This window comes from Chiloscyllium plagiosum, unplaced genomic scaffold, assembly GCF_037043375.1.
Source record: "Chiloscyllium plagiosum isolate Xiang-an unplaced genomic scaffold, Cpla_swu_hap1 HiC_scaffold_36, whole genome shotgun sequence".
Classification (NCBI taxonomy): Eukaryota; Metazoa; Chordata; class Chondrichthyes; order Orectolobiformes; family Hemiscylliidae; genus Chiloscyllium; species Chiloscyllium plagiosum.
Genome location: NW_028270174.1, coordinates 22,113,334 through 22,137,096, shown reverse-complemented (window position 1 = coordinate 22,137,096; position 23,763 = coordinate 22,113,334). Strand labels below are relative to the sequence as shown.

The 23,763-nt window shown below is 56.5% G+C and overlaps 1 protein-coding gene across 1 annotated transcript in view; it reads right to left on the bottom strand.

Annotated features, from left to right (window-relative positions):
• The window catches only part of LOC122539404 (TBC1 domain family member 14-like), a 98,305-nt gene extending 74,972 nt beyond the window's left edge, over positions 1-23,333 (bottom strand). The window contains exons 1-2 of the mRNA XM_087980042.1: positions 23,032-23,333; positions 8,275-9,004 (exon numbers count right to left, since the gene is read on the bottom strand). Coding sequence (XP_087836168.1) covers positions 8,275-9,004; positions 23,032-23,176 — 875 coding nt within the window. The 5' untranslated portion in view covers positions 23,177-23,333. The remainder of the gene's footprint in view (positions 1-8,274; positions 9,005-23,031) is intronic.
• Between the last annotated feature and the right edge of the window lie 430 nt (positions 23,334-23,763).

Sequence of the window (23,763 nt, the reverse complement as noted above, 5' to 3'; positions counted from 1 at the left end):
ATTGGACCAAAGGGTCTGTTTCCGTGCTTTACATCTCTATGACTCAATGATTACGACTAATTTGGCATCCAAAAAAATATAGGTAAGGGGCTGGCAAGGCAAGTGCCCCATCCTATAATCCTAAAGGATCCCTAAAGTGAATAAACAGGCCTTTTGGCCCATTGAGTCCTCACCGATGCTCCAAACAGCACACCACCCAGACCTACGCAACTACCTTATCTCTGTAACCCTGCATCCCCCACAGGTAACCCACCTAGCCTGCACACCATCAACAATTTAGCATGCCCAATCCACCTAACCTGCACATTTCTGGACTGAGGGGGGAAACCAGAGCACCTGGAGGTAACCCATGCAGACACGGAGAATGTGCAAAATTCACACAATCGTCGAAGGCTGGAGGCAAACCCTGGTCCCTGGCGTGGTGAGGCAGCAGTACTAACCACTGAGACACCATGCCGTCCAAGGACCCTACAGTCGATATTATCAAGAGACATTGTGTTGTTGATTTTAGGGTTTCTAATTTTTAAAAAATTCATTCACGGGAAGTGGACTTTGCTGGCTGGGCCATGATTTTTTTTTTTATCTCCCCTTACCCATGAGAAGGTAGTGGCTATCATTTCAAACCACTGCAATGTATTTGGTGTAGATACACCCACAATGCTGTTAGGATCGAAGTTCCTGGATAATGAAATTTAAAGTTATATTTTGACAAAGCAACACTCAGGTTCTCTAGTCATAATTACATGAAAAATATTCAGCTGAAAAGGGTTGTATTTGGAAGGAAAGTAAATAAAACGGAGGAATGGCGAATAATTACTATGAACAACACTATTTGATAATGATACAAATTAGCTGAAACTTTATTGCTGGAACAGCACAGCAGGTCAGGCAGCATCTAGGGAACAGAAGATTCGACGTTTCGGGCACATGCCCTTCTTCAGGAATGAGCAGAGAGTGTTCAGCAGGAGAAGATAAAAGGTAGGGAGGAGGGACTTGGAGGAGGGGCGTTGGAAATGTGATAGGTGGAAAGAGGTCAAGGTGAGGGTGATAGGTCGGAGTAGGGTGGAGGCGGAGAGGTCAAGAAGAAGACTGCAGGTCAGGAAGGCGGTGCCGGGCTGGAGGGATTCGGCTGAGACAAGGTGGGGGGAGGGGGGATGAAGAAACTGGTGAAGTCCAAGTTCATCCCCTGTGGTTGGAGGGTTCCCAGTCGGAAGATAAGACGCTCCTCCTCCGACCGTCGCGTTGTTGTGGCCTGGCGGTGGATGAGTCCAACGACCTGCATATCCTCGGTGGAGTGGGAGGGGGAGTTGAAATGCTGTGCTACAGGGTGATTGGGTTGGTTCGTCCGGGTGGCCCAGAGGTGCTCTCTGAATCGCTCCGCAAGTAGGCGGCCTGTCTCCCCAATATAGAGGAGGCCACACCGGCTGCAGTAGATAATGTGGGTGGAGGTGCAGGTGAATCTGTGGCGGATATGGAAGTTTCCTTTGGGGCCTTGGAGAGAAGTGAGGGGGGAGGTGTGGGCGCAAGTGTTGCACCTCCTGCGGTTGCAAGGGAAGGTGCCGGGAGTGGAGGTTGGGTTGGTGGGGGGTATGGATCTGACAAGGGAGTCGCGGAGGGAGTGGTCTCTACGGAAAGCTGATAGAGGAGGGGAGGGAAATATATCCTTGGTGGTGGGGTCCGTTTGGAGGTGGCGGAAGTGACGGCGGATGATGCGCTGTACATGGAGATTGGTGGGGTGGTAGGTGAGGACCAGTGGGGTTCTGTCCTGGTGGCGGTTGGAGGGGCGGGGCTCAAGGGCGGAGGAGCGGGAAGTGGAGGAGATGCGGTGGAGGGCATCGTCGATCACGTCGGGGGGGAAATTGCGGTCCTTGAAGAAGGAGGCCGTCTGTGTTGTGCGTATTTTGAACTGGTCCTCCTGGGAGCAGATGCGGCGGAGACGAAGGAATTGGGAGAATGGGATGGCGTTTTTACAGGGGGCGGGGTGGGAGGAGGTGTAGTCCAGGTAGCTGTGGGAGTCGGTCGGTTTGTAGTAGATGTCCGTGTTGATTCGGTCGTCTGAGATAGAAACAGAAAGGTCTAGGAAGGGGAGGGAGGAGTCCGAGACTGTCCACGTGAATTTGAGGTCGGGGTGGAAGGTGTTAGTGTAGTGGATGAACTGTTCAACCTCCTCGTGGGAGCACGAGGTAGCGCCGATACAGTCATCAATGTAGCGGAGGAAAAGATGGGGGGTGGGGCCAGTGTAGTTGCGGAAGATGGATTGTTCCACATACCCTACGAAGAGGCAGGCATAGCTGGGGCCCATGCGGGTGCCCATGGCTACTCCTTTTGTTTGGAGAAAGTGGGAGGATTGGAAAGAAAAGTTGTTCAGGGTGAGGACCAGTTCAGTCAGTCGAAGGAGGGTGTCGGTGGTAGGGTACTGGGTGGTACGGCGGGAAAGGAAGAAGCGGAGTGCTTTGAGTCCTTCGTGATGGGGGATGGAGGTGTTCCACATACCCTACGAAGAGGCAGGCATAGCTGGGGCCCATGCGGGTGCCCATGGCTACTCCTTTTGTTTGGAGAAAGTTCCACATACCCTACGCCGACACCTCCCCCCTCACTTCTCTCCAAGGCCCCAAAGGAAACTTCCATATCCGCCACAGATTCACCTGCACCTCCACCCACATTATCTACTGCATCCGCTGCAGCCGGTGTGGCCTCCTCTATATTGGGGAGACAGGCCGCCTACTTGCGGAGCGATTCAGAGAGCACCTCTGGGCCACCCGGACGAACCAACCCAATCACCCTGCAGCACAGCATTTCAACTCCCCCTCCCACTCCACCGAGGATATGCAGGTCGTTGGACTCATCCACCGCCAGGCCACAACAACGCGACGGTCGGAGGAGGAGCGTCTTATCTTCCGACTGGGAACCCTCCAACCACAGGGGATGAACTTGGACTTCACCAGTTTCTTCATCCCCCCTCCCCCCACCTTGTCTCAGCCGAATCCCTCCAGCCCGGCACCGCCTTCCTGACCTGCAGTCTTCTTCTTGACCTCTCCGCCTCCACCCTACTCCGACCTATCACCCTCACCTTGATCTCTTTCCACCTATCACATTTCCAACGCCCCTCCTCCAAGTCCCTCCTCCCTACCTTTTATCTTCTCCTGCTGAACACTCTCTGCTCATTCCTGAAGAAGGGCATGTGCCCGAAACGTCGAATCTTCTGTTCCCTAGATGCTGCCTGACCTGCTGTGCTGTTCCAGCAATAAAGTTTCAGCTTTGATCTCCAGCGTCTGCAGACCTCACTTTCACCTCGAATGATACAAATTAACCAACCACATCTCAGATCTCTATGTAAATCTAACCACGCCTGCATTTGACAGTACAGTAAACAATACAGATGATAGCTGAGAAACAAAGCACAAGTAGTGACCTCATACCTTTATGCTTAAGTCCTCACTTTAGGTTAAGTTCAAAACACTTCCACAAATATGCCAACTTTTGCAGTGCACACATATTTGCCAGCAGTTTAATAAGCTGCAGCAGGATAAACATGTGCATAAAGCATTGGCGTTTCAGGCGAACTATTTGAATTCAAGCCAGAAATAAACTTAGCACAGTAGCATGATAGTCCAAGAGGATTCCTTATGAATTTCAGCTTCCACTTACATTACTACCTACTTAGATGGACCTGAAACACGTCTGGCCCAAACAATGTTTCGAAAAGAACCCGTAGCTGCAGATAAGACTTTCTAAGCTCCATGAGACAAGACCACATCTGAAATATTACTCCATGTAATGCACACACTTGTTAATGCACTACTTGATATGTGGTTGCTTTTAGAATAGCAGTTGAATCAGCAAATTTAGCTGCAAATAAAATATCCAACCACCAAAATATCCTTTGACCCTAGTTTTATCAGGAGGAAAAAATAAAATTCTTATTTATGAAGAATCATGAACAGACTGATCCTAGACTTGGGGATGAAAGGAGGATAAATTGCAGCTGCCATTAGAAAAGACATTGCATTTATTAGATTAGATTAAATTACTTAGTGTGGAAACAGGCCCTTCAGCCCAACAAGTCCACACCGACCCGCCGAAGAGCAACCCACCCAGACCCATTCCCCTACATTTACCCCTTCACCTAACACTATAAGCAATTTAGCATGGCCAATTCACCTAACCTGCACATTTTTGGATAACTTATCACAATGCTAAGAAATGCCCCAAGTACTTAGACAATAGGTGCAGGAGTAGGCCATTCAGCCCTTCAAGCCTGCACCGCCATTCAATATAATCATGGCTGATCATTCCTAATCAGTATCCTGTTCCTGCCTTATCTCCATAACCCTTGATTCCACTATCTTTGAGAGCTCTATCCAACTCCTTCTTAAATGAATCCAGAGAGTGGGCCTCCACTGCCCTCTGGGGCAGAGCATTCCACACAGCCACCACTCTCTGGGTGAAGAGGTTTCTCCTGAGCTCTGTCCTAAATGGTCTACCCCGTATTTTTAAGCTGTGTCCTCTGGTTCGGCACTCACCCATCAGTGGAAATATGTTTCCTACTGCCAGAGTGTCCAATCCTTTCATAATCTTATACGTCTCAATCAGATCCCCTCTCAATCTTCGAAACTCAAGGGTATACAAGCCCAGTCGCTTCAGTCTTTCAGTGTAAGGTAATCCTGCCATTCCAGGAATTGACCTCGTGAACCTATGCTGCACTCCCTCAATAGCCAGAATGTCTTTTCTCAAATTTGGAAACCAGAACTGCACACAGTACTCCAGGTGTGGACTCACCAGGGCCCTGTACAGCTGCAGAAGCACCTCTTTGCTTCTATACTCAATTCCTCTTGTTATGAAGGCCAGTATGCTATTAGCCTTCTTCACTACCTGCTGTACCTGCATGCTTGCCTTCATTGACTGGTGTACAAGAACACCCAGATCTCTCTGTACTGGCCCTTTATATAAATTGATTCCATTGAGGTAGTAGTCTGCCTTCCTGGTCTTGCTACCAAAGTGGATAACCATACATTTATCCACATTAAACTGCATCTGCCCACTCACCTAACTTGTCCAGGTCACCCTGTAATCTCCTAACATCATCACTTTTCACCCTGCCACCCAGCTTAGTATCATCAGCATATTTGCTAATGTTATTGCTGATACCATCTTCTATATCATTAACATATATTGTAAAAAGCTGTGGTCCCAGCACGGATCCCTGCGGTACCCCACTGGTCACTGCCTGCCATTCCGAAATGGAGCCGTTTATCACTACCCTTTGTTTCCTATTAGCCAACCAATTTTCAATCCAATCTAGTACTTTGCCCCCAATACCATGCACCCTAATTTTACTCACTAACCTCCTGTGTGGGACTTTATCAAAAGCTTTCTGAAAGTCCAGGTACACTACATCTACTGGATTTCCCTCGTCCAACTTCATAGTTACATCCTCAAAAAATTCCAGAAGATGAGTCAAGCATGATTTCCCATTCATAAATCCATGCTCACTCTGTCCTATCCTGTTACTACTATCCAGATGTGCAATAATTTCATCCTTTATAACAGACTCCAGCATCTTTCCCACCACTGAGGTCAGACTAACTGGTCTATAATTACCTGCTTTCTCTCGCCCACCTTTCTTAAAAAGTGGTATAACATGAGCCACCCTCCAATCCTCGGGAACCGACCCCGAATCTATTGAACTCTGGAAAATAATCACCAAACTATTATGCAGTTACTGCTTTGTGATGAGATACGGTAACCATATTGCATCAATGGTATCTCTTATAATGCAGCAAAAACACAGCACAAAAGAGATTTGAGCCTATAACCTCTTGGATCAAGAGATGAATTTGCATAAGTTGTGCAATGCAAACATTTTGCAACTTCAAAGTTGCTAAGCAGCAAACTGGTTTAGACCTTAGAAAGTAGGAGCAGAATTGGGTCATTTGGCCCATCAAATCATGGAACAGATTCAATCAATGTTTCTCAGCTACATTCTCCTGCCTTCCCTCCATAACCTTATACTTTTCTTAATCAAGAATCTATGCCTTAAATAGACTCAATGACTTGGCCTCCACAACCTTCTGAGTTCCATGGATTTGCCATCCTCTGGTTGAAGAAATTCCTCATCTCAGTTCTAAAGGGTTGTCCTTCACTGAGTTGTTCCCTTCGGTCATAGTCTCCTACTTGTGGAAACATCTTCTCCGCATCCACTTTGTCCAGGCCTCTCAGTATCCTCAGGGTTTCAATGAGAAACCTCTCATCCTTCTAAATTCCATTGAGTACAGACCCAAAGCCCTGAACCTTTCCTCATGTGACATGCCCTTCATTCCCAGGATCATTCGTGAACTTCCTCTGGGCCTCTTCAAGTTCAGCACATCTTCCTCAGATGCAGAGTCCAAATCTGCTCACAATATTCCAAATGTGGTCCGGCCAGAGCCTTATACAGCCTCAGCAGTACATCCTTGCTCTTAGGTTCTAGAACTCAAAATGAATGCTAAAATTGCATTAACTTTCCTGATGTAATTCTACTATTTATGGGGTATGCTACTAATTGCAAGCACTGGAACAACATTATACTTAATACAATTAATACAAAAACAATTGAGAATGTGTATAGGGTATGAGCAGGTAGGGAAAGAGTTAAGTTCTGAGTTTTGTGAAACAAGAGGTTCAGCTGAGCATGACTCAGATCAGATAAGAACTAGCAGTTAACAATGGTGTGCTGGAGGCAAGGGTAATAGGTTAACAAGGTGGAAAAGCATTAATTATGTGGAGCCATTTAACAATATTGGAAGCATTCAGTACGTAAGGTCAGTTTAACAAGGTGAAAAGTATTATGTGAAGCCAGTTAAAATTAAGAACATTCATTGTGTAACTGCAGATGGTTTAATCTTTGCTATTGACACTCGCTGATTGTAATAGACACCCAATCAATATATATGTTGCCTTATCTGGATGCTCCTCCCTGTAAATGAATTCATTAAGAAAGCAGCATGCTCTAGGTACATCGCCCCGGAGTTCAAAATTGAAAATTCTTAAGTATTCAGCAAACACCAAGAGATGTCTTTGCTATCAGTGCTCTGGAACTTGGGGTCTTGGATAAAGGGGTCAATGACTCCTTCAAGACTAAGACAAGGAGAGATTTCTTGACTTAAAGTCCTGTAAACCTTTGGAATTCATGAGTCATGTCTCACAAAATTGCAATTTTTGGAAATCAATGATCTTCGCCCTAGAACAATGCTGTGGGAGGCTCCTTCGAACAGTGCTCTGGGACCAAATGAATTCCCAATAAACTTTTCTGCAACATAAGGTCAAAAGGGGAATTATTTTTGATCACAAGATCAGAACACTACACAGTTGTAATTCTTTAAATAATGAAACAGTTTGTGCCAACAGAAAGATCTAGACTACACCCAGAAGTTACATTTACCATTACTTTTACATACAATTAGGAGTAGGAATTGGCCATTTGACCCCTCAAACCTTCAATAAGATAATGGCTGATCTGTTTGTGTTTTTAATTCTAGTTAGGCAACCAGTGAGCAACGCGGTGTGAAACAGAGTGGGTTCAATTCCTGCACCTGTTGAAGTCATCATGAAGAACACTCCTTCTCAACCTTCCCCCTCACGGAGACGTGGTGACTTTCAGGTTAAACCACCACCAGTTATCTTTCCCTAATGAGACATGCAGCATCTCGCCCACCATTTAAATATTCACTCTATCCACGATCAAGATCATATACAAAATGAACTGCAGCAATTTGCCAACCTTGCCTTAAAACAGCACCTTTCAAATCCACCATCTTTATCACACAGAAGAACAAGGGTACTAAATTCATGGGAACACCACTTCAGTTCTCCTTCACGTGGTACACTATTGTAATTTGGAACAACATTGTTATTCCTTCATTCTGTCAGAAACATGGAATTCTCTTCCTAATACCACTATGTACACCTACACATTGACTGCAGTGGTTAAAAGGAGGAAACATACTACCATCTTCTCACAAGGAATTAGCCAGTAACACCCATATCCCACAAAAAGAACAAAAACAAAACAAATACAGAAATATTATGCATATTAACAAAGAATAAAAATAGAGCTTTGTGGGCAAACTTCCATTACAGAGACTGCAGTAGCTCAAGAAGAAAAGCCATTACCCTTCTCTGGCAACTATGTTAACAAAAATATATCGACAGCAAACACACCAGCCCCACCCCTCCTTCTGTTTCCAGAAAAGAAGAAAAACGTTCAAAAATATACTTAATTGGAACACACGATACCTGGTAAAAAAGTTGGCAAGTGTGCCCAGTCTTTTATATTTGGTCTCTTGTTCCAAAGGACTGTCAGCTTGATTGTAGCTGTCTCTGGAAGAATTTAAACTGATGTCAGTGAACTGTGCCTCATCAGTTTCCAGATTTACAATTGCACTCGAGTCACTGGTAACCAAACTATCTAGAATATCCTCATTGCTAACAGACAGAGTTGTGGACAGTTCCGTGCTCAAGCTTGAAACGCTGCTTACAGATATCTCATCCGCCTTGTTTGCTCCTCTGTTTGAAAGACTGCAAAGCTTCACATTATCATAACCAGATCGCGGAAATGTTGAAGATTTTCGCAATGCGCTGTCAGTCTCAAGACGTACAGCCGGTGAACACATGCCAGGTGGTAGACTTCCTGAACCTTGTCCATGTTTGTCAGGTGCCAATCCAGATGTCTGGGATGAATCAGCATGGTTTGTTCTAACATTCAATACACCACAATGGATGGGTTCTGGATTTCCAATTTCTAACGTGGGAATGCCAGAGTCTTCAGAATTAAGGCTATTACTGTCTTCATACCTAGAGCAGTGCAAATTGTGCTTGTATTTTGGTACAGATAAAGACCACATTGCCTTTACATCACAGTTCTGTAAATTCACAACTTCACAATTGTTGACACACTGCCCAGCAGGGGTCGTGAAGTCCGTGCAAATTCTTCCTTCCAGTATCCTAGGTGGGTTTCTATAAGTTCCTAGAAAAATAAATAATATTTTGAATTATAAAGAGAATCATAGATATGAAAGAAGTCAAAAAAATTAAAGGTGATGCTAAAATGTACACAATTAGCTCCTCTGGTAATCCTCCAAGGGCTGCAAAAAATATCTTTAAAGCAAGTTAAAAATAGCTATTGCAAAGCAGCTGCTTTTCTTTTGTCTTGCTAAACTGCAAAAATGTTTGGCATACTTCCCTTCTGAATATATAATTAGGAAACAAATATTAATAAACATCAAAACAACATTCACTGCAGATCAGCAAGGAATTCCTATCATTTTTGACAGTAATTAAGTTAGAGAAAGAAAGACATTTGATTTGAAATAAGCTGAGCAAGACTATATGATAACACCAAATGCCAGTTCTTTCAGATCCAGCCCAGTATAATGGAAAAAATCAAACTGAACAATGACAATTATAGATGGAGCCTGCTGGAAATATCTGAATGCAGTGTTTACAAGATGCAGTCCAAGTGTAAAATTGCCAAAATTTAAATGAATTTGGTAAAGTTTTGGAAAACAAAAATGCTCACAGTAGTATTGAAAAGAATAGAAAGTGAGGACACTTTGCATCAGGCCAAGAATACTGAAGCAGAAAGTGTCCCATTTGCCCAGCAATATTCTTGAAGAGTGAGATGACGAACATAGTATACTTTCTCAAAAATCCTCATTTTAAACAGATAGTTGATGCAAACATGGTTTTTGCTCAAATCTGTTTTAAAGTTAACCCTGATATGAGCTCCTGTTCATCAGTGCCAATTCAACAACTAGAATTTTTCATTCAATTTCAAAAGTTACAAAAATGTTATTTTCTAAACAGATTCTTCTCAAACTCCTTTTCCTGTACAGTGGGTCACAACTGCAAACTACATCCTCCATTATCTTATCTGTCAATGAGGAAGTTAAACTTGTGATCAGCACTTCCCATCTCCCCCAATAAGAACTGCACTTCATGTACAAGAAACAATACGGATTCAGGTTTCAAATATCTGCTTTTCACCAATCTTCCCTGACCCTGTCCTTGGATGCTATGTACTCAAATTTAGACCCTTAATTTTTGTAAATATGGATGCAGGTATAACCTTAGACAGAAGATGAGGACATTCTAATTTGTCAGATCTGCAAATTGAACTCTTTATTCATTTAACAGTTTAATGATGTCACAAGAGTTTCTTTTCATAGACTGATAAGATGTTAATACAACAATAGCCAAAAATGGCAACACATCAAATTTATAGAATCAAACTTGCCTTGAGCAATAGGAAAAATGCTTGATAACATGAAAAGAAAATTTGAAATAGCTCGATAACTACCTGGTAATATGAGAGGCTTTTAGATTTTTAGTATCAATGAGTGGTCTCCTCCACCAATAAAGTTAATTTTGTTTGGAAGAAACTAAGAATAAAAGTAGCCAGTTAGCAGAACACATATGGATTTTTCAAAATGTCTCACACTGAAGTCGAACTTACAAAGATAGAACTCTCTGCCATTGAAGGACAAAAGCTGGGGTGGATATGAAAATGGTTGCAGTTATTGTTGATACATATATCTAAGAGGGAATTTTTCTTCTGGGAGGAACAGCATAACTAGAGCTATGAATATATGATAGGTATCAAAAAATTTGGGGAAGCATGGTGGCACAGTGGTTAGCATTGTTCCCTCACAGTGCCAGGGACCAAGGTTCAATACCCAGCTCGGACAACTGTGTGGAGTTTGCACTTTCTCCCCGTGCCTGTGTGGGTTCCCTCCGAATGCTCCGGTTTCCTCTCACAATCCAAAGATGTGCAGGTCAGGTGAATGGGCCATGCTAACTTGCCCGGTATTAGGGGCATGTATCGGATTGGGGAATGAGTCTGGGTGGGTTACTCTTTGGAGGGTCAGTGTGGACTTGTGCAGCAATGGGAATCTAATCTAAAAATTCAAATCTGTTATCACAGAGTTTTTGAAATGAATAGTGAATATGCATTTAAGGGGAAGCTATCAAGCATGAGGGATAAAGAAAAAGAGATATAATTGTAGACTTAAATGATAAAAGATTAAGGATGCTCAATTGGAGCGTAGACACTGGCACAGACTAGTTGAGCAAAGCATGTTTTTATAGCACAAAATTTGAATCAGGATGTCACAGGGTAAGAAGAGCCACAGAACTAAGTCACTTGACCAATTTTACATTAGCCATCTCTCTGAAAGAATTACAAATCTGTCCCGGCCCCCAGAACTTTCTTCGTAGACTCCAAATATTTACTTTCAAATATAGTAGGTAAGATTACTTTTGGAAAGTCACATGGAAACTACATCCAGCATCCTTTCAGACAATGTATCTAGATCATAACTGGCTGAATTAAAAGAAAACCTTTTATCTTTCCATACCCCCTTCAAACCTTGGCTACAGTGCCAATGACCTAAGAACTACATCCTCAGATTAATGATCCATCTGGCAGTGCAAACAGTTTTGCCCTAAGAACTCTCTCGAAACACCTCAATTTTAAGCATAGATATTAAATCGTCTTTATTTGAAGGAGAACTTCTTGAAGGGCATAACCTGAGGTGGTTACAAAACTAGCTGCAGGTTTTATTGATAGACAACCCTAAGAGGAAATATTTTCTCCAGCATAACTGAGGTCTTACTTCTCCCCTCTCTCCATTTAGCTGCTCCATGCCATTGATATAATTTGGTAAAAACATCCTCTGAGATTTCTAATGCAGAATTGATGAGAAAAAAAATTGTAAATCTTTAGTACAACTTCCTTGCATTCTACAGCTTTATAAACACCAAGGGATATGTTATACTTACAGACAACAAAAGCTTAAGAACTTTTTTATTTTGTCTCATCACATTTCAACATTTGCGTTTCTAAGCTGCTCATGTGCCTGTTCCCATATTTTAAAAAGTTGATCATTGTTTTGTACTGCTTTTCCTCATTGCCATTCCCAATTATGTCACTTTACACCTCTGTATTAAATTGTTGTTATTTGTCACATTATCTGTCCTTTAACCAGTCAATAACTCATGCTATCTAATTTATTGTTGATTTATTTTTCAAACTGTGAACCATTTGCAGACTTACAAATTATACACTTCACACCCAAGCCCATATCATGCATATAATACTGATTCTTGGCAGACAGTTAATGGTTAAGTGTCAAACTGGAATGAACTTTATACTCTGTGTCAGCGAACTTTCACATCTATACAGTCACCGGACCTTGAATATCAACTTTTCCAGATTTTTTAAACAGCCATTTTAAATTCATCACTTGACAAAGGTTTCAGGATAATCAGTAAAACTTCAAGAAGGAATTTCTCAATAATTAAGGAATTTGGATTTATTTTTTAAAAGTTATAACTTGGTGATAAATTATAGCAGAAAACGTGGACTATCAAATTTTAATTTAAATCATCTGATTATAATACCAAAACTTTTTAGTGGGCAAATATTTTTAAAAAGATACATACTGACCTAAAGTGGTTTCTATGATTACCTGATCACGGACTGAGACAAGTTCAAGAAACCAGAATAGAATAAATTGTCTGCCCAGAAATTAACATTTTACCTCAAGACATGGAGACCAAGTAACTCATCAGCATCAAGAAATTCACATCATGTAATAGTCAGTTTAATTAGATAAGTGCATGTACAAGACAAAGGCTGCCCACAACGGTTCAACTTGTGAAAACAATTGAACCATACATGGAAATATCATATTTTACATTTTTCTGAGCAACAGTACAGAAATAAAGAAAGAATTTGCAAAAAGAACTGAAAGTCTATCAGCCTCTCAGAAGAAAATCAAATTGGGGAAACAAACATTTGACAAGACTTCAAAGGCATCTGCAAATTTTGCCACTACTGAGGATGAGTTAACAATTCAACAACTGCGGTGTAAGATTAAAAATCTAACCCCTCAAGAATTCTAAGCATCTTCATTTTTCCCATCTATATCCAGTATCTCTTTTAAATTTATTACCTAAGTCTGCGCGTATGTATAATGTTGAGGTTTACCATTAATCCAGTCAGCAGATAATAACATTTCACTTGCTTTAATTCTAGAAAACTTTATAATTGGCTCTTTAATTTTGACTAATGCTACTTTTTAAATGAAGTGCAGGAGCTGTGTGAAAAAGTATTTGTTGTCACTGACCAAAGACCTTAAAAAGAGAGCCAAATCATTTTGGCTTCACCCAGTCATAACACTTGTCATACACTGACACGATCGACAAATAACAGAATCGATTTATTGTCCAATGAGTTTCAGAGCATTTTTACACAAATTAAATGTCAAAATAACATTCACATTGAAGCAGAACACTGCACAACTTCCTCTTATTAGCTGCTTATCAAGAATTAATTTACATTTTTCAGATAAATATTTGCCACTACCATTTGCATACATGCATCTAAATTTGCAACACAGTAAATTCACTCACTAAGGCTTACTGGTCAAATATGGACTAGAGCAAGGTGGAAGAGGTCAAGGGGTTGGGGGGGGGGGGGGGGGGGGGGGGGGGGGGGAGAAGAGGAGGGAAGGATACAAGGCAGAGGTGCCAAGCACAATGTGGGGAAGGAAGCAAAGGGGGTTGGGGCAAGGGAACAGGGTAGCGCAAGGCGGGGGAGGGGAGGGGAGGTGAGGGGTGAGCACATGGGGGGGGCGGGAGGGAGATTGGGGGGGGGGGGGGGGGAGGGAGGGAGACGGGGGGGGGGAAGGGAGGGAGACGGGGGGGGGAGGAGGGAGACGGGGGGGAGGGGAGGAGGGAGACGGGGGGGAGGGGAGGAGGGAGACGGGGGGGAGGGGAGGAGGGAGACGGGGGGGAGGGGAGGAGGGAGACGGGGGGGAGGGGAGGAGGGAGACGGGGGGGAGGGGAGGAGGGAGACGGGGGGGAGGGGAGGAGGGAGACGGGGGGGAGGGGAGGAGGGAGACGGGGGGGAGGGGAGGAGGGAGACGGGGGGGAGGGGAGGAGGGAGACGGGGGGGAGGGGAGGAGGGAGACGGGGGGGAGGGGAGGAGGGAGACGGGGGGGAGGGGGGGAGGAGGGAGACGGGGGGGGGAGGAGGGAGACGGGGGGGGAGGAGGGAGACGGGGGGGGAGGAGGGAGACGGGGGGAGGAGGAGGGAGACGGGGGGAGGAGGAGGGAGACGGGGGGGGGGAGGAGGGAGACGGGGGGGGGAGGAGGGAGACGGGGGGGGGAGGAGGGAGACGGGGGGGGGAGGAGGGAGACGGGGGGGGGAGGAGGGAGACGGGGGGGGGGGAGGAGGGAGACGGGGGGGGGAGGAGGGAGACGGGGGGGGGAGGAGGGAGACGGGGGGGGGAGGAGGGAGACGGGGGGGGGAGGAGGGAGACGGGGGGGGGAGGAGGGAGACGGGGGGGGGAGGAGGGAGACGGGGGGGGGAGGAGGGAGACGGGGGGGGGAGGAGGGAGACGGGGGGGGGAGGAGGGAGACGGGGGGGGGAGGAGGGAGACGGGGGGGGGAGGAGGGAGACGGGGGGGGGAGGAGGGAGACGGGGGGGGGAGGAGGGAGACGGGGGGGGGAGGAGGGAGACGGGGGGGGGAGGAGGGAGACGGGGGGGGGAGGAGGGAGACGGGGGGGGGAGGAGGGAGACGGGGGGGGGAGGAGGGAGACGGGGGGGGGAGGAGGGAGACGGGGGGGGGAGGAGGGAGACGGGGGGGGGAGGAGGGAGACGGGGGGGGGAGGAGGGAGACGGGGGGGGGAGGAGGGAGACGGGGGGGGGAGGAGGGAGACGGGGGGGGGAGGAGGGAGACGGGGGGGGGAGGAGGGAGACGGGGGGGGGAGGAGGGAGACGGGGGGGGGAGGAGGGAGACGGGGGGGGGGAGGAGGGAGACGGGGGGGGGAGGAGGGAGACGGGGGGGGGAGGAGGGAGACGGGGGGGGGAGGAGGGAGACGGGGGGGGGAGGAGGGAGACGGGGGGGGGAGGAGGGAGACGGGGGGGGGAGGAGGGAGACGGGGGGGGGAGGAGGGAGACGGGGGGGGGAGGAGGGAGACGGGGGGGGGAGGAGGGAGACGGGGGGGGGAGGAGGGAGACGGGGGGGGGAGGAGGGAGACGGGGGGGGGAGGAGGGAGACGGGGGGGGGAGGAGGGAGACGGGGGGGGGAGGAGGGAGACGGGGGGGGGAGGAGGGAGACGGGGGGGGGAGGAGGGAGACGGGGGGGGGAGGAGGGAGACGGGGGGGGGAGGAGGGAGACGGGGGGGGGAGGAGGGAGACGGGGGGGGGAGGAGGGAGACGGGGGGGGGAGGAGGGAGACGGGGGGGGGAGGAGGGAGACGGGGGGGGAGGAGGGAGACGGGGGGGGAGGAGGGAGACGGGGGGGGAGGAGGGAGACGGGGGGGGGGAGGAGGGAGGCGGGGGGGAGGAGGGAGACGGGGGGGGAGGAGGGAGACGGGGGGGGAGGAGGGAGACGGGGGGGGAGGAGGGAGACGGGGGGGGGGGGAGGGAGACGGGGGGGGGGGGGAGGGAGACGGGGGGGGAGGGAGGGGGGAGACGGGGGGGGGGGGAGGGGGGAGACGGGGGAGGGGGGAGACGGGGGGGGGGGGGAGGGGGGAGACGGGGGGGGAGGGGGGAGACGGGGGGGGAGACGGGGGGGGAGGAGGGAGACGGGGGGGGGAGGAGGGAGACGGGGGGGGGAGGAGGGAGACGGGGGGGGGAGGAGGGAGACGGGGGGGGGGGAGAGGAGGGAGACGGGGGTGGGGAGAGGAGGGAGACGGGGGGGGGGGAGAGAGGAGGGAGACGGGGGTGGGGAGAGGAGGGAGACGGGGGTGGGGAGAGGAGGGAGACGGGGGTGGGGAGAGGAGCTAGACGGGGGTGGGGAGAGGAGCTAGACGGGGGTGGGGAGAGGAGCTAGACGGGGGTGGGGAGAGGAGGGAGACGGGGGGGGGAGAGGAGGGAGACGGGGGGGGGAGAGGAGGGAGACGGGGGGGGGAGAGGAGGGAGACGGGGGGGGGAGAGGAGGGAGACGGGGGGGGGAGAGGAGGGAGACGGGGGGGGGAGAGGAGGGAGACGGGGGGGGGAGAGGAGGGAGACGGGGGGGGGAGAGGAGGGAGACGGGGGGGGGAGAGGAGGGAGACGGGGGGGGGAGAGGAGGGAGACGGGGGGGGGGGGGAGACGGGGGGGGAGGGGGAGACGGGGGGGGGAGGGGGGAGACGGGGGGGGGGGGAAGGGGGAGACGGGGGGAGACGGGGGGGAGGGGAGGGGAGACGGGGGGGAGGGGAGGGGAGACGGGGGGGAGGGGAGGGGAGACGGGGGGGAGGGGAGACGGGGGGGGAGGGGAGACGGGGGGAGGGGGAGACGGGGGGGAGGGGAGGGGAGGGGACGGGGGGGAGGGGAGACGGGGGGGGGAGACGGGGGGGGGGAGGGGAGACGGGGGGGGGGAGGGGAGACGGGGGGGGGGAGGGGAGACGGGGGGGGAGGGGAGACGGGGGGGGAGGGGAGACGGGGGGGGAGGGGAGACGGGGGGGGAGGGGAGACGGGGGGGGAGGGGAGACGGGGGGGGAGGGGAGACGGGGGGGGAGGGGAGACGGGGGGGGAGGGGAGACGGGGGGGGAGGGGAGACGGGGGGGGAGGGGAGACGGGGGGGGAGGGGAGACGGGGGGGGAGGGGAGACGGGGGGGGAGGGGAGACGGGGGGGGAGGGGAGACGGGGGGGGAGGGGAGACGGGGGGGGAGGGGAGACGGGGGGGGAGGGGAGACGGGGGGGGAGGGGAGACGGGGGGGGAGGGGAGACGGGGGGGGAGGGGAGACGGGGGGGGAGGGGAGACGGGGGGGGAGGGGAGACGGGGGGGGGAGGGGAGACGGGGGGGGAGGGGAGACGGGGGGGGAGGGGAGACGGGGGGGGAGGGGAGACGGGGGGGGAGGGGAGACGGGGGGGGAGGGGAGACGGGGGGGGAGGGGAGACGGGGGGGGAGGGGAGACGGGGGGGGAGGGGAGACGGGGGGGGAGGGGAGACGGGGGGGGAGGGGAGACGGGGGGGGAGGGGAGACGGGGGGGGAGGGGAGACGGGGGGGGAGGGGAGACGGGGGGGGGAGGGGAGACGGGGGGGGGAGGGGAGACGGGGGGGGGAGGGGAGACGGGGGGGGAGGGGAGACGGGGGGGGAGGGGAGACGGGGGGGGGAGGGGAGACGGGGGGGAGGGGAGACGGGGGGGAGGGGAGACGGGGGGGAGGGGAGACGGGGGGGAGGGGAGACGGGGGGGAGGGGAGACGGGGGGGAGGGGAGACGGGGGGGAGGGGAGACGGGGGGGAGGGGAGACGGGGGGGAGGGGAGACGGGGGGGAGGGGAGACGGGGGGGAGGGGAGACGGGGGGGAGGGGAGACGGGGGGGAGGGGAGACGGGGGGGAGGGGAGACGGGGGGGAGGGGAGACGGGGGGGAGGGGAGACGGGGGGGGAGGGGAGACGGGGGGGAGGGGAGACGGGGGGGAGGGGAGACGGGGGGGGGAGGGGAGACGGGGGGGGAGGGGAGACGGGGGGGGAGGGGAGACGGGGGGGGAGGGGAGACGGGGGGGGGAGGGGAGACGGGGGGGGAGGGGAGACGGGGGGGGAGGGGAGACGGGGGGGGGGGAGGAGGGGAGACGGGGGGGGGAGGGGAGACGGGGGGGGGGGGCGAGGGGAGACGGGGGGGGGGGGGGGAGGGGAGACGGGGGGGGGGGGAGGGGAGACGGGGGGGGGGGGAGGGGAGACGGGGGGAGGGGGAGACGGGGGGGGGGGGGGTAAGGGGGGGTCCACCGGGGGGGGGGGGTAAGGGGGGTCCACGGGGGGGGGGGGGGGGGGGGGGGGGTCCACGGGGGGGGGGGGTCCATGGGGGGAAGGGGCTTCACAGGGGGGAAGGGGGAGCGGGGGAAGGTGGGATCAGGGGGAGGGGGGAGGGGGAATCACAGGGGGTGGGGGGAATCACAGGGGGTGGGGGGAATCACAGGGGGTGGGGGGAATCACAGGGGGTGGGGGGAATCACAGGGGGTGGGGGGAATCACAGGGGGTGGGGGGAATCACAGGGGGTGGGGGTGGGGGGAATCACAGGGGGTGGGGGTGGGGGGAATCACAGGGGGTGGGGGTGGGGGGAATCACAGGGGGTGGGGGAGGGGGGAAACACAGGGGGTGGGGGAGGGGGGAAAAGGGGGGGGAGGCGGGGAGGGGGGAAGGGGGGGAGGCAGGGAGGGGGGAAGGGGGGATCACAGGGGGAGGGGGGATTGGGGGATTCACAGGGGGAGGGGGGGTTCACAGGGGGAGGGGGGAAGGGGGGATTCACAGGGGGAGGGGGGGTTCACAGGGGGAGGGGGGAAGGGGGGATTCACAGGGGGAGGGGGGGTTCACAGGGGGAGGGGGGAAGGGGGAGTTCACAGGGGGAGGGGGGGGAAGGGGGGGTTCACAGGGGGAGGGGGGAAGGGGGGGTTCACAGGGGGAGGGGGGAAGGGGGGGTTCACAGGGGGAGGGGGGAAGGGGGGGATCACAGGGGGAGGGGGGAAGGGGGGGATCACAGGGGGAGGGGGGGGAAGGGGGGGATCACAGGGGAGGGGGGGAAGGGGGGGTTCACAGGGGGAGGGGGGAAGGGGGGGTTCACAGGGGGAGGGGGGAAGGGGGGGTTCACAGGGGGAGGGGGGAAGGGGGGGTTCACAGGGGGAGGGGGGAAGGGGGGGTTCACAGGGGGAGGGGGGAAGGGGGGGTTCACAGGGGGAGGGGGGAAGGGGGGGTTCACAGGGGGAGGGGGGAAGGGGGGGTTCACAGGGGGAGGGGGGAAGGGGGGGTTCACAGGGGGAGGGGGGAAGGGGGGGTTCACAGGGGGAGGGGGGAAGGGGGGGTTCACAGGGGGAGGGGGGAAGGGGGGGTTCACAGGGGGAGGGGGGAAGGGGGGGTTCACAGGGGGAGGGGGGAAGGGGGGGATCACAGGGGGAGGGGGGAAGGGGGGATCACAGGGGGAGCGGGAGGGGGGATCACAGGGGGAGCGGGAGGGGGGATCACAGGGGGAGCGGGAGGGGGGATCACAGGGGGAGCGGGAGGGGGGATCACAGGGGGAGCGGGAGGGGGGATCACAGGGGGAGCGGGAGGGGGGATCACAGGGGGAGCGGGAGGGGGGATCACAGGGGGAGCGGGAGGGGGGATCACAGGGGGAGCGGGAGGGGGGATCACAGGGGGAGCGGGAGGGGGGATCACAGGGGGAGCGGGAGGGGGGATCACAGGGGGAGCGGGAGGGGGGATCACAGGGGGAGCGGGAGGGGGGATCACAGGGGGAGCGGGAGGGGGGATCACAGGGGGAGCGGGAGGGGGGATCACAGGGGGAGCGGGAGGGGGGATCACAGGGGGAGCGGGAGGGGGGATCACAGGGGGAGCGGGAGGGGGGATCACAGGGGGAGCGGGAGGGGGGATCACAGGGGGAGCGGGAGGGGGGATCACAGGGGGAGCGGGAGGGGGGATCACAGGGGGAGCGGGAGGGGGGATCACAGGGGGAGCGGGAGGGGGGATCACAGGGGGAGCGGGAGGGGGGATCACAGGGGGAGCGGGAGGGGGGATCACAGGGGGAGCGGGAGGGGGGATCACAGGGGGAGCGGGAGGGGGGATCACAGGGGGAGCGGGAGGGGGGATCACAGGGGGAGCGGGAGGGGGGATCACAGGGGGAGCGGGAGGGGGGATCACAGGGGGAGCGGGAGGGGGGATCACAGGGGGAGCGGGAGGGGGGATCACAGGGGGAGCGGGAGGGGGGATCACAGGGGGAGCGGGAGGGGGGATCACAGGGGGAGCGGGAGGGGGGATCACAGGGGGAGCGGGAGGGGGGATCACAGGGGGAGCGGGAGGGGGGATCACAGGGGGAGCGGGAGGGGGGATCACAGGGGGAGCGGGAGGGGGGATCACAGGGGGAGCGGGAGGGGGGATCACAGGGGGAGCGGGAGGGGGGATCACAGGGGGAGCGGGAGGGGGGATCACAGGGGGAGCGGGAGGGGGGATCACAGGGGGAGCGGGAGGGGGGATCACAGGGGGAGCGGGAGGGGGGATCACAGGGGGAGCGGGAGGGGGGATCACAGGGGGAGCGGGAGGGGGGATCACAGGGGGAGCGGGAGGGGGGATCACAGGGGGAGCGGGAGGGGGGATCACAGGGGGAGCGGGAGGGGGGATCACAGGGGGAGCGGGAGGGGGGATCACAGGGGGAGCGGGAGGGGGGATCACAGGGGGAGCGGGAGGGGGGATCACAGGGGGAGCGGGAGGGGGGATCACAGGGGGAGCGGGAGGGGGGATCACAGGGGGAGCGGGAGGGGGGATCACAGGGGGAGCGGGAGGGGGGATCACAGGGGGAGCGGGAGGGGGGATCACAGGGGGAGCGGGAGGGGGGATCACAGGGGGAGCGGGAGGGGGGATCACAGGGGGAGCGGGAGGGGGGATCACAGGGGGAGCGGGAGGGGGGATCACAGGGGGAGCGGGAGGGGGGATCACAGGGGGAGCGGGAGGGGGGATCACAGGGGGAGCGGGAGGGGGGATCACAGGGGGAGCGGGAGGGGGGATCACAGGGGGAGCGGGAGGGGGGATCACAGGGGGAGCGGGAGGGGGGATCACAGGGGGAGCGGGAGGGGGGATCACAGGGGGAGCGGGAGGGGGGATCACAGGGGGAGCGGGAGGGGGTAATCACAGGGGGAGCGGGAGGGGGGAATTACAGAGGGAGGGGCAAGGGGGAAGGGGGGAATCACAGGGGGAGGGGCAAGGGGGGTCACAGGGGGAGGGGCAAGGGGGGGTCACAGGGGGAGCGGGAGGGGGGATCACAGGGGGAGCGGGAGGGGGGATCACAGGGGGAGCGGGAGGGGGGATCACAGGGGCAGCGGGAGGGGGGATCACAGGGGCAGCGGGAGGGGGGATCACAGGGGCAGCGGGAGGGGGGATCACAGGGGCAGCGGGAGGGGGGATCACAGGGGCAGCGGGAGGGGGGATCACAGGGGCAGCGGGAGGGGGGATCACAGGGGCAGCGGGAGGGGGGATCACAGGGGCAGCGGGAGGGGGGATCACAGGGGCAGCGGGAGGGGGGATCACAGGGGCAGCGGGAGGGGGGATCACAGGGGCAGCGGGAGGGGGGATCACAGGGGCAGCGGGAGGGGGGATCACAGGGGCAGCGGGAGGGGGGATCACAGGGGCAGCGGGAGGGGGTAATCACAGGGGGAGCGGGAGGGGGGAATTACAGAGGGAGGGGCAAGGGGGAAGGGGGGAATCACAGGGGGAGGGGCAAGGGGGGTCACAGGGGGAGGGGCAAGGGGGGTCACAGGGGGAGGGGGAAGGGGGGTCACAGGGGGAGGGGGAAGGGGGGTCACAGGGGGAAGGGGGGGAAGGGGGGTCACGGGGGAAGGGGGGGTCACAGGGGGAAGGGGGGGTCACAGGGGGAAGGGGGGTCACAGGGGGGAAGGGGGGTCACAGGGGGGAAGGGGGGTCACAGGGGGGAAGGGGGTCACAGGGGGGAAGGGGGGTACAGGGGGGAAGGGGGGTCACAGGGGGAAGGGGGGGTCACAGGGGGAAGGGGGGTCACAGGGGGAAGGGGGGGTCACAGGGGGAAGGGGGGGTCACAGGGGGAAGGGGGGATCACAGGGGGAAGGGGGGGTCACAGGGGGAAGGGGGGGTCACAGGGGGAAGGGGGGTCACAGGGGAAGGGGGGGTCACAGGGGGAAGGGGGGGTCACAGGGGGGAAGGGGGGGTCACAGGGGGAAGGGGGGGTCACAGGGGGACAGGGGGGTCACAGGGGGAAGGGGGGGTCACAGGGGGAAGGGGGGGTCACAGGGGAAGGGGGGGTCACAGGGGGAAGGGGGGTCACAGGGGGAAGGGGGGTCACAGGGGGAAGGGGGGGTCACAGGGGGAAGGGGGGGGTCACAGGGGGAAGGGGGGGTCACAGGGGGAAGGGGGGGTCACAGGGGGAAGGGGGGGGTCACAGGGGGAAGGGGGGGTCACAGGGGGAAGGGGGGGGTCACAGGGGAAGGGGGGGAAGGGAAGGGGGGGTCACAGGGGGAAGGGGGGGTCACAGGGGGAAGGGGGGGTCACAGGGGGAAGGGGGGGTCACAGGGGGAAGGGGGGGTCACAGGGGGAAGGGGGGGTCACAGGGGGAAGGGGGGGTCACAGGGGGAAGGGGGGGTCACAGGGGGAAGGGGGGGTCACAGGGGGAAGGGGGGGTCACAGGGGGAAGGGGGGGTCACAGGGGGAAGGGGGGGTCACAGGGGGAAGGGGGGGTCACAGGGGGAAGGGGGGGTCACAGGGGGAAGGGGGGGTCACAGGGGGAAGGGGGGGTCACAGGGGGAAGGGGGGGTCACAGGGGGAAGGGGGGGTCACAGGGGGAAGGGGGGGTCACAGGGGGAAGGGGGGGTCACAGGGGGAAGGGGGGGTCACAGGGGGAAGGGGGGGTCACAGGGGGAAGGGGGGGTCACAGGGGGAAGGGGGGGTCACAGGGGGAAGGGGGGGTCACAGGGGGAAGGGGGGGGTCACAGGGGGAAGGGGGGGGTCACAGGGGGAAGGGGGGGTCACAGGGGGAAGGGGGGGTCACAGGGGGAAGGGGGGGTCACAGGGGGAAGGGGGGGTCACAGGGGGAAGGGGGGGTCACAGGGGGAAGGGGGGGTCACAGGGGGAAGGGGGGGTCACAGGGGGAAGGGGGGGGTCACAGGGGGAAGGGGGAAGGGGGGGTCACAGGGGGAAGGGGGAAGGGGGGGTCACAGGGGGAAGGGGGGGTCACAGGGGGAAGGGGGGGTCACAGGGGGAAGGGGGGGTCACAGGGGGAAGGGGGGGTCACAGGGGGAAGGGGGGGGTCACAGGGGGAAGGGGGAAGGGGGGGTCACAGGGGGAAGGGGGAAGGGGGGGTCACAGGGGGAAGGGGGAAGGGGGGGTCACAGGGGGATAGGGGGGTCACACGGGGATAGGGGGGTCACACGGGGATAGGGGGGTCACAGGAGGATAGGGGGGTCACAGGGGGAGGGGGGGGGGGGAAGGTTAGTAAGCCAACTCCGGTTATTAACCGCAAAACTACAGCCAGATGGCGGCGCCCTGAGCTCTCACCTGCCGCCCGGTCCTGGGCCTGGAGTCGAACCTTCCGGGACGGAGAGGGACCCGGGGCATCGCTCGGGTCGCCATTAAGCCGAGTGCCAGTTGGCTGGGTCCCGCCTGGGGCGCCGCTTATTTGCTCAGGTCGCGACCCATCCATCAGCCTCGGGTAGGCAGGGCCGCGGTGCTCAACTCCGAGCCGCTCTCCGGAAGTTTCTTCCGAGTGCGATCTCTGTCACTGCTGCCGCCGCTGTCTCCGCCGCTGCCGCCATATTGAAAGCGGTGGACGTTACGGCGAGAGGTCAATGTATCGATCTCAGAGTCAATCGGCCGGCCCAAACTGAAGCAATCGAGAGACGATCACCAGCTGCGCCTGCGCGGTGGGGCCGCCCGTTCTCATCGTCAGACAATCGACGGCGCAAACCATTTAGAGTCATAGAGATGTGCAGCACGGAAACAGACCCTTCGGTCCAACCCGTCCATACTGACCATAGAGATGTGCAGCACGGAAACAGACCCTTCGGTCCAACCCGTCCATACTGACCATAGAGATGTGCAGCACGGAAACAGACCCTTCGGTCCAACCCGTCCATACTGACCATAGAGATGTGCAGCACGGAAACAGACCCTTCGGTCCAACCCCTCCATACTGACCATAGAGATGTGCAGCTCGGAAACAGACCCTTCGGTCCAACCCGTCCATACTGACCATAGAGATGTACAGCACGGAAACAGACCCTTCGGTCC